This window comes from Cyphomyrmex costatus, unplaced genomic scaffold (genome assembly GCF_001594065.2).
Source record: "Cyphomyrmex costatus isolate MS0001 unplaced genomic scaffold, Ccosl1.0 scaffold389, whole genome shotgun sequence".
Lineage (NCBI taxonomy): Eukaryota > Metazoa > Arthropoda > Insecta > Hymenoptera > Formicidae > Cyphomyrmex > Cyphomyrmex costatus.
In genome coordinates, this window is record NW_017278090.1 from 53,194 (window position 1) to 64,515 (window position 11,322).

Here is an 11,322-nt window from a genome sequence, read left to right on the forward strand (position 1 = left end):
AAAGTTAATAATATCAGTCCTACAATAAGTGCGAAGGAAAAATGGGAATTAGTGCAAAAAGCATACGTAGAATCCGCAAATGAAGTCATCGGGATCAAAAACAGTACCCGTAAAATGTGGATCACGAATGAAACCTGGGAATTAATCGAACAAAGAAGAACATTAAATCAACAACTAAACCAGGTCCGAAGTGATGTAACCCTTGCAAGATATAACAACATAGAAAAACAAATCAAGAAAATGGCAAGAAGAGATCGTCGTAAATTCGAAGAAAACATCATCAATGACGCTGAAGTGGCGGCGGAACAAAAGGACGTGCGCAAAACATACCAATGTATCAGGAGGATCACCGGCCATTTTACAAGCATTCCACAAATTAAGAACAGCAATGGCCATATTCTCACTACGGAACAACAACAACTTAATCGATGGGTAGAATTCTTTAAGAGGGCAGTCTGGTCAGAAATTTTAGAAAAATTCGATTTTTCAAAAACATCAGTTTCGTATACTATATGGTCGTAGAAATATGGTAGTGATCGGTATTTACGCAGAAACAGTCGAAAAGAGGCTGAAAATAGCCATAGAAGGGTCTCCGCGCGCGATTATTTTTTCTCTTATCACTTGTATTTCCTGATTTGCAATCAGGATATGCACAAATTTTCGTCATTTTTCTCGCCTACTCCCGCCGAGGAAATACCATTGGTGCGTGTAAGGGTTCGTTTATAATAGCCGTAATCTGTTAACTTTTGAAAATTATTTTTTTTACTTTTGTTAATTATTTCAAAAAAACTTTAAACGCGTTTTTCTCAAAACAACGTTTATTTGACTTGGCAGACACGATTCTGAAAAAACTACTGAACCAAATCGCTTGAAATTTTCAGGGATTATTTTACACATATCTACCTATCGTCCGTACTAGAATCATAAATATTCGTTAATGTTTAACCCTTTTTTTAAACAATTTAATGTGTAAAAAAAGAGGCAAAATTTTCTAAAGGCCGCCATTTTGTTTTTTCTCATCGGATGTCAATGATTCTAGTACGGACGATAACCACAGGTCCACTTTTTAAAAAAGCACTCGATTTTTGTATTTCAGACGATTCCTAGGCCAGTTATCATGTCTGCCGTTTTAAATCAGCGCCAACTTCAAAAATCCATATCTCCGCAAGGGTGCAAAAAAAATTTTTTCAGTTAAAATTTTCTTAAAAACATATACATTAATTGTGGAAACACACTTTTGTATAAATACATTCTTGGCGTACTAAAAAAAATTCTTGAAAATTATGTTAATTTGACCAGAATGCCCCCTTAAACACGACGACCCAACAATAGATAACTGCGATATAGATTATACAACATCATCTTGTATCAGCACAGTCACCATCAGTTGCTGAAATCAAATTAGCAATAAAGAAACTTAAGAACAACAAAGTCGCAGATAGTGACGGCATCGCACCGGAATTACTTAAAACTGATCCATTATTTGCGGCGGAAATACTTGCCCCCATTATAACAGAAGTATGGGACACAGGCAGCATCCCGGTGAAATGGAAACAAGGAATAATAATCATCACAATTCCAAAGAAAGGTGATCTCCGTGAATGTAAGAACTGGCGAGGAATAATCCTACTGAACACAATTACGAAGATTCTAGCGTCAATCATCCGCGAGAGAATGACAGCTCACGTCAACGAAAAATTGAGAAAAGAACAAGCAGGATTCCGCTCGGGACACAGCTGCATAGATCATATAAACAGCCTTCGAATTATAGTGGAGCAAGCAGCAGAATTCAACTCACCACTGTATCTGACTTTCGTGCACTTCGAAAGAGCATTTGACACCGTGACTTGGTCGGCTATATGGAAAACACTAGAAAAATTTGGAATACCTGCCCGAATAACAAGATTAATAAAAGAATTATATGATAACGCGGAATGCGGTGTTCTCGTCAAAGGAAAACTGAGTCCCTCCTTCCAAATCAGAAGAGGTGTACGCCAAGGTTGCATTCTATCACCGATGCTATTCTTAATGGTACTGGATACGGTGATGGAAAAATGCAATCAAGAAACAGCAGGCGGAATACAGTGGCTGCTGACTCGCCGACTTGACGATCTCGACTATGCGGACGACATCGTGTTACTATCTCATACATACAAAGATGCACAGGGGAGAATTTCAGTACTTCAAAGATACGCTGCAGAAGTTGGACTAAAGATCAATACCAACAAAACAAAAATAATGCGTATTGGAACAAACATAAGCACACCTATTTCCATTGAAGGACGCACAATCGAAGAAGTCAACGACTTTGTATACCTTGGTTGCGTAATTGCCAAAGACGGAGGAACCAACATCGATGTTAGCAAAAGAATAAACAAGGCCCGACAAGCCTTCTTCAGACTTAATAAAATATGGAGAAGCTCAAAGATGTCTAACATACATAAGCTTCGTTTATTCAATGCTTGCATCAAATCTGTGCTGCTATACGGTTGCGAGACCTGGAAAAACACAGATGGACTGATAAACAAACTTCAGGTCTTCGTGAACAAATGTCTGCGACGAATTCTGAGACTGTTCTGGCCAAACTTGCCAACTAATGAAGAACTACTGCGCGCCTCCAAGCAAGAAAAAATAGGCACTGAAATCCGTCGCAGAAAATGGAAATGGATCGGCCATACTCTAAGAAAAGATCCGCATAACATAGCTCGCATGGCTATGGAATACAATCCGCAAGGAAAGCGCAAAAGAGGGATACCTGCCATGTCTTGGAGGAGAACAATAGATAATGAAATTAAATCTATTGGAAAATGCTAGGCAGAAATAAAAACGATTGCCCAAAATAGAGTAAGATGGAGGAGACTCGTAGACGTCCTATGCTCCACATAAAGGAGATAAAAGGAGTGATGATGATATCAATATATACATATGTCCATACATACATTATACATATATACATTATACATATTGAATATATATTATACATACAATACAAAAGTTTTATTTACACTGGTAATGTCCCCATGGCAGCGTGTTGGTAGAATCTGGTACGATATACCGTTTATCATCATGTGGACTTAGAGCGATTTTTGTTTCGGATATCGTGTATACTTCGTGCAACTCTGATCTAATACATGACTGCTTGCGCGTCATTTCAATTGTGTCATTGAGACATCGCGTGTAATCCTCGAATGTTATGGATCTCGCTACAACGTTGCTCTCGACACCTTTCGCCTTCTTCGTGTCCTTCTTTCCTTGTACACGTAAAGCATACATTTTCGCTCTAAGCCCAACGAATTCGCTCATGATCGCGCCGTTATTCTCGTCTTTCATAAGACCCGGTACTTTCTTATTTACTAGCGGAATACCATATGCATTGTCGATCACGTAATCGCTCATGTCGAATCTACTTATATCACGTTTCATAATATTATATACATCGTCGTATTTTACATGATAAATTAAACTATCCGTATCGGTATACATAATTTTACAATTTTCGCGGAACAATGGCGCCATGTACTCGTGATGAAATTCGTACAAACATGTCTTGGATATATCGAGGATGCACATATCCACGTATATCGGTTTGTCGAACTTCACCTCGAGTTTACGCAGGTCGAGTATGGCGACCAGATTTTCTGAAAAAATACTAACAATAAGACTGAAAGTTGGGTTTCGCAATCATTGCTTCAGCACCGTATCTACTCACCCATTTTGTTAATAATTTTACGTCGACGCGATCGCGCACATTTTCCATGGTTTTGCCAAAAACTGCATTATTCATAAGTTTGTATAAATTTTTCTCAAATTCGGTCTTAGCCAAAGATCTAAAGGACCCCGCAGGTTTCTTATGGGAAAGTACTTTCGGTCAAAATGGCTGAAAATTTAGTATGTTGTAGTTTATGATGTCCTGATCAAAAGTCTCAATGGGCACGTGGTCCTTGAATCAACGAGTTCTGAGATATTGGAGCTCAAAGAGCGACATCGGCCTCATATCGATTATTATGAAAAGTAACATATTGCTACGTTGCCTTCTAATATACAGTATAAATAATTCATTGGTATATAAAAAAACATGTTTTTATTGTCTAGAATGTATATTTATTATCTTCACAACGCACATATATACAATATCAAAATAATATCTATCCAATAATAATAGGCATGTCTGCTGCCCTATCTGCATTTAAAATTGCATTTAGTAGTCCAGTTGGAGGGTATTTAACATTCTCTTGATATCTCGCGTAGCCAAGAAACCATAGCACAGCTGCTACGTGAGAACATGTGCCTAAAGTTCTTGCTCTCGATTGGAAGGTACAATAACTACCAAGTATTGGATCTGGTTCGCTTTCCTCATCATTTATTTCGATAAATGCTATCCATAGTTGATGACGAATTGCATTTCTGTAACGTGAATATATTCGCACCCTTATAAATCCTGGTTCGTTAAGTTGATCCAATTGAAACTGAGCTTCTCTATCTTCTAACACATTATCTTGTTTATAAGAAGGCACTATTCCTATCTGATAAGTGCCGCAAGTAAACTTTCAGAGATAATCAGGTGTTAGTTGAGGAAGCAATGGAATCTGAGCTTCTTCTAGAGCTATCCAATTACCTCTCTTATTGCGGAGATTTTCAACATCCACTCTAGTTTGTACAACATTTGGTTCGAGCGCTCGCTGTCGCATATTTTCAGCTAAGTCGACTGTAGCGTCTGGCATTGTTACAGGTTCAAAAAACTTATTTATTATTGCTCCTGCAATAAGAAGGAAGTCTCGAAGATGAAAAATGTGAGATGTACTAATTGAACCATCAAAGAACTTAAATATGGATTTTAAGTGTCCATTACGAGCCTCGACAATCCACCTTGATTTTGACACAATACGGGTGTTATTCGCCTGTTCGGTAGTTAATTGACTTTGATCACGATATAAGAGCGAAGGCATTTCGATTTGCAAACCAATTCTCTGTAGAGTAGAAACTGCATCACGATAACCACGATCGATAATAAAAATATCTCCACGTTGAAACCAATTGCGCATATTGTTAACATCTGTTTCAAGTTCACGTAAAAGTATTGCAGCATCATTATTTGCGGCATTGGAAAAATATGGTCCTTGTATGTCAAGAATGTAACCATCTGGTGCTACATACATAGAAGGTTTTATCAAGTGCCTACCCTTGTGAATACAATACGATTGCCTCAATACTTTAAAGCACGAACTTTTCTCAATATTTAAATAGGTATGTGCAATCATTACATACAATAGCGCGAGGTATTTCAGGCCTTGGATTATATAATCGATTTGCAAATGCAGTAATGTGCCTTTCTATATAACTGTCTCTTGTTATAGCATTAAAACCAATATTAAGTGAAACAAATCTTTGCATAAGTGATTGCCTTACAAGAGATATGGTATAACTTGTAGTTTGACGCGTAGAATAATTAAAAACTATACTCAAAAACTCATCACTTAATCCTTGGCGCATTTCACAAAGAAAAGCCAGGAGATCCTTTTTAAAGATATATCTTAAAGTATCACCAACTTTAACAGGGTCAACAAATGCAAAGAGTTCATTGAATTGTTGTTTTGTAATGGGAGATACAGCCTGAAACTCACTATCAGAAAAATCATTATCATCTTCAAATCTACGATTTGATTCGCGGGTAACTTGTTCACGCAGTGCTTGTAAAATTAATTGTAACTGGTTTCCTCGTATAACGTATGGTCTGTTTGTGAATTGTAAACCGTTTTTTAAAAATTGAAAGAGTAACCCATTGTCATCCAAGTGTTGACGACAACAAACTGTCCTTTCCGGAATATATATATTCCGTTGAACAAATATATTTATTCGACAATCTAAAGAAAGTCTGTGTACATCATGAACTGTATTGCAAATCATACAAGAATGGGATGAAGTTTGTTTTAAAACACTTAGTTTTAAGCATGAAAGATCATTTTCCAGTGCTTGTAATTCTCGTACGATCGAAAAATTGCAATTGTTGCATATCCGAGTTAGTGGTGTTATGTCAAGAGGCGGTCTCCCAGCATCAATTTGTCTGGACATAATTATTTCCTGCCTACTTGCATTATCATCACCACATAGTTTGACCATATTTCGAGGTATTAGAGCTGTTTCACATATATAACATAGTATTTGCAATCTATTAACCATTTTCTGCAAACACAAATTCTTATATAGGGAAAGAAAATGGTTTTCTTAGGCCACCGAGGCTTTACAGGTGCTGCGGTAAAAGTTTACACACGCATCAATACCCGGTTAATCACTACGCTTGTTATCGTTCAACTAACTAACTTGCCGTGAAGATAATAAATATATATTCTAGACAATAAAAACATGTTTTTATATACCAATGTTTTTATAAACATGTTTTTTTATATACCAATGAAATATTTATACTGTATATTAAAAGGCAACGTAGCAATATGTTACTTTTCATAATAATCGATTTGAGGCCGATGTCGCTCTTTGAGCTCCAATATCTCAGAACTCGTTGATTCAAGGACCACGTGCCCATTGAGACTTTTGATCAGGACATCATAAACTACAACATACTAAATTTTCAGCCATTTTGACCGAAAGTACTTTCCCATAAGAAACCTGCGGGGTTGTTTTGAGTTTAGTTCAATGTATTCGCGAAGCCATGGAGATTGTGCAAATCGTAATATGCGATGGATCTTTGTGATACGGAGACCATGACGAGTACATTGCTGCAGATTGCGGTAGTGGATGACATACCGCTGCTTATCGCACAATGTTACGAGGAGCTTGTCTTCGCGCTTACCAGATGGTTTCTCGCGCGTCTGGTAAAACGGTAGGTCCGCGTGAACGTCATGAAGATGTTGCGGATGCTCCAAGTCCACCTCGAGAATATAGCCTGTCGGTGAATCGAGCGCGACAGTCGTAACATCAAAATTTTCTACATCGTCGACCCATTGAAAATCGGCGTATAGCAATGGTTGACACATTGCCCAACCGTACAAGTTGTTGACGTCATAATACATCAAGTACGTCGACGGTTTCGACGAATCATACGATTGCATATACTTGTTGTTAGCCCGCGCATATCTGTTCGAACACTGACTCAGACCGCCACGTATACCGCGTTCGATGAAAAGAACCATGTCAACGTCGGTAAGAAGTTCGAAATTAACGCGAGTATATTTTAACATTGCATTCCACGTGAAGCCCGATAAGATATAATAATACGCGGAGGCGAGCCCGTAACTCGCAACGCAACTATCTCGAAAATTCTCGAAAATGTCAGCCAACAACAAAACGTCCGTTTTTAAATATAGATCACTGTATTCGCCGAGGGTTCGAATGGAGAACCGCTGCCATACGTTCAAGGAGTGTGCTTGTAATCACTCTCAGATACCGTACTATCCGTCAATGAACTGTAAAACGATTCGCGAGGTGGTAAACATGTATCATCCAATTTTTCAACGCTGTCAATATACTCGTACGGAAAGATACCCTTTCGAGTTAAGAGATTAAAATCTTCTTCCGATAAATGAGAAAATTCGCGTTGCAGTACCCGCAGCTTATCCTTGCTGATTGTGAGAAAAGATGATAATTTGTCTAAATTAGAAGCGAGAAATTTATAAGAATCTATAAAACGTAATTGTATGCAATTTTTTTTTATCATCTATGGTGCTGTCGACGTGTTTGCTAAATGAGATATATTTTTCTTTAGTTATCGGTAAAAGATTAATGCGTCCTTCGTACGCGGTGGCAATTTCCTTGATAATAAAATGAGCGTCGTATCCTGATAATTATGAAAGACTACGGGTATGCAATGTGAATCTTTATAATTTAAATTGTAATTTGAATGTGCGGGGCCTCTGTATCGCCCGGTCAAATGGCAATGATCGCGTGCTCGCTTGTCGTCTTTCGCGAACGGTTTTTCGCACACGTGGCAGTGCGTAGCGCTGTTAAATTTTTGCCAGTCGTCTCGCGTAAAATCTACCATGGGAACATTGGTCGAAATTATAGTCTTTACACTATGCGCTAGATTTTTCAATTTGTCCGCGAACCACGCTATACAATTATTATCGCGGCGAAAACGATAACCCGACAGTGAGCTGTCGTACGAGCAGTGTACGTAATACGCTATACTAAACCTGATGATGTTTGTACGTGTACGTAGCTGATGTGGACTCCGTATCCATCTTCTCCAATGCACACTCTAAATCGGCGTAGACCACGAACGGGACGCACTCCTTCCTGCAATGGTTCTTGAACGTGAGCCACTTGTCGTCCTCGCTCGGTAGTAGGGTAAGGTTGCCAATATCGCACCGGCTTCTAAATCGCACTACCTCGTCTAAAAAATCAGTTATTTTATTTACACATTTTCTTACGGATTATTTACAAACTATAAGATATTTCAACGCTGCTGCGTTATATTTGTGACATGAAATGCAGTAAAAGCCTTGTTATTTACGTAAATAAAATAATCGTGATAGCGTTGCTATTTTTCAACATATTTCATAGCAAAAATGTAAAAAATATAAGTTAAATAATCTAATTTTCTACAATTCATCGTGTTTAAAACACTATTAGAATTAGATTAATTGAATTAAATTTTTTTTAACAATGTTGTTTGTAAATTAAATAAATAAAATTTTACAAAGTGCTACTGTTTCCTCAATCGCACCACAATGTAGTGCTTAAATCGCACCGCGCATATAGCAACACGGGACATACACATAACCACAATGCATGTCGCGCATGCTCGCGCAAGATCGCGCAAGCATTGTGGTTATGTGTCCATAACTTCTAGCACTACAGAGTAGTATACGTGTGGCGAGACAAAATTTTTCGAAATTATTCATTTGAAAAAGAAATTTGTTTATACGACAACGTATCTAAATACGGCAACTCCTTTTATCTCCTTATGTGGAGCATAGGACGTCTATAGACCTCTTTTGTCCGAGGCCTATATTCGTTTCTCGAATCAGATTGTTTTTCGGATTTGTGGGTGATTGGTCCACAGAATCCTACCTCAGTCAGATATTAGAGACAAATATCTACTGATATGTATACTACTGATGTATACGGATGGATAGGACCTACAGTTTAACGCCGAATCCGAACGGCGCTGATGATCATAGATCTTTTGATCACCAGGTGGAGCCATTTTTTGGCTCATTAAACGCGAAAAATCGCGTTTGGGCGCACGTGGGATTGAACTCGGGTCTACAAATCGCGAGTCAATCGCACAGAGCGGTGAGCCACTCGACGCCACATCTAAATAAGTGTATTTTTATTAAGATTTCAGGTGAGTGAGGTTCACATAATTTCTACATTCTCCTAACCTCCTAAATTGCACATTGTTTACATCGCGATTTTTGTTATTTTAATGTAAATATATACTTAATACTGCGATCGGAAATACTGAACCCCATGTCCGGATGCACCTGTGTATCATCCCTGTTTAAAATGGTGCTGTGTTCGGTTTGAACGCTTACACGCTTAACGCTGCATGTGCATTCATGATGTGTATTATAGAGGTCATCATTCTGTCTTTATCGTTCGTTAAACGTAAAAATAAGGATAAAATCTCTGACAGCGCTAAAAGCGTTCAAACTGGATGTTACCTAGATGAACAACAAGGTTAAAGCGATACATGGAGGCACTCGGGTTTCCAAACGCAACCTAAATGCTTATTTTCTTACAGAGAATGGAAAATGGCTAAAAAAAAAAAGACAATATGGAAAATGGAGTCCAAATTCCATGAATACTGCTATCAAAGAGTACTCGGATTGTAAAATAACGTTAAATAAATTAGAACGAAAATACGGCATTCCAAAAAAAACATTTTTACGACATTATCGGAATCAAGTTGCACGTGGAACAGAACGAGTTAATATGGATTCCGTGAATACCAGCTTTGACACGTGAATTGGAAAAAGAATTGATTGACGTTATTTTAAAATTTGAAATAAATTTGTTTGGATTAACTCCTCTTGACGTTAGGCGATTAGCAAATCAAATAGTCGAACAAAATTCTCTTCCCAATCCTTTTAACAAGGAAACACAAACAGCTGGCAAAAAGTGGTATTATTCGTTTATGAAACGTCATCCAGAGTTAAGTCTCCGACAACCAGAAAAGCTATCTATAAGTCGTGTCAAAGGTTTTAACAGAGATAATATCTTCCATTTCTTTGATATTCTTGAAAAAATTGTGGATGAAAATAAACTAAACGGATATAAAATTTTTAATGTAGATGAATCAGGTTTTCAAACTGTTCAGAAAAAAAATCCGAAAGTTTTGGCAATGAAAGGGAGAAAACGTGTAGGAGCTCTGACAAGTGCAGAGAGAGGTGTTAACACAACTGTGGTATGTTGTACGAATGCAGTTGGTGTATTTATTCCACCAATGATCATCTTCAAAAGATTACGTATGGATATTTCTTTGGCAAGCGGTGCCCCTGCGGAAAGTCTTGTAGAAATTTCAGAGACCGGCTACATTAATAGTGAACTTTTTCTGAAATGGTTCAAGCACTTTCTGGCATATGTACGACCATCTAAAGAAAATAAAGTGCTTCTTCTATTAGACGGACACACCACGCATTCAAAAAATCTGAATGTTATCAATCTGGCATGTGAAAATGGAGTGCTGCTACTACAATTGCCGGGTCATACCACCCATCGTCTCCAGCCTCTAGATGTCTCAATTTTTAAACCGTTTCAGTTATATTACGATGAAGCAGTAGTGAAATGGCACAGAACCAATCCTCCTCCTCCTCTGAGACAGTGCCACGTGTCTACTTTACTCTCTGAAGCCTATCTAAAAATAGCAACAATGAGCAACGCCGTGAATGGCTTCAAAGCTACAGGTATATGGCCGGTAGATCGTCATATCTTTAACAACACTGATTTTATAGCAGTTGATACATTAATGTCGCCAGAAAATTGCCAATCACCAGAAAATGAGATTGAAGAAACAATAGAAGGAATTAATATTCATGCTTGTTCAACTGAAAACAATTAATCGAGAAAGAAGCTCAAAACTGTCCATGAAATCTGTCCACTGCCTTGCCCAACTATTACAAGAAACAACAAGCTGCCTCAGAAAGCGGAGATTCTAACGACAAGTCCGTACAAAGAAAAACTCGAAGAACAACAAAAGAAGAAATCACAAAGAATTGCCAGAAAAGTCGAGTTACTTCCTGGACCGTCAACTTCAATTAATTCATCAAAACTAAAAACTACAAAACGTAATTTTAACAAGAAAAAGTCAACACAATCTAAAGAATTGCATTTTGCTGAGACAAAGATTGAAATAAATGAAGA

General features: G+C 37.8%; 1 protein-coding gene across 1 annotated transcript; it reads left to right on the forward strand.

Moving 5' to 3' along the window:
- The first annotated feature begins 9,521 nt into the window (after positions 1-9,521).
- On the forward strand, positions 9,522-11,020 carry LOC108776809 (uncharacterized). Its single transcript, XM_018543524.1, has 4 exons — positions 9,522-9,639; positions 9,704-9,923; positions 10,003-10,160; positions 10,254-11,020. Exons 1-4 carry the CDS (start codon positions 9,522-9,524, stop codon positions 11,018-11,020), a joined length of 1,263 nt encoding a protein of 420 aa, XP_018399026.1.
- The last annotated feature ends 302 nt before the right edge of the window (positions 11,021-11,322 follow it).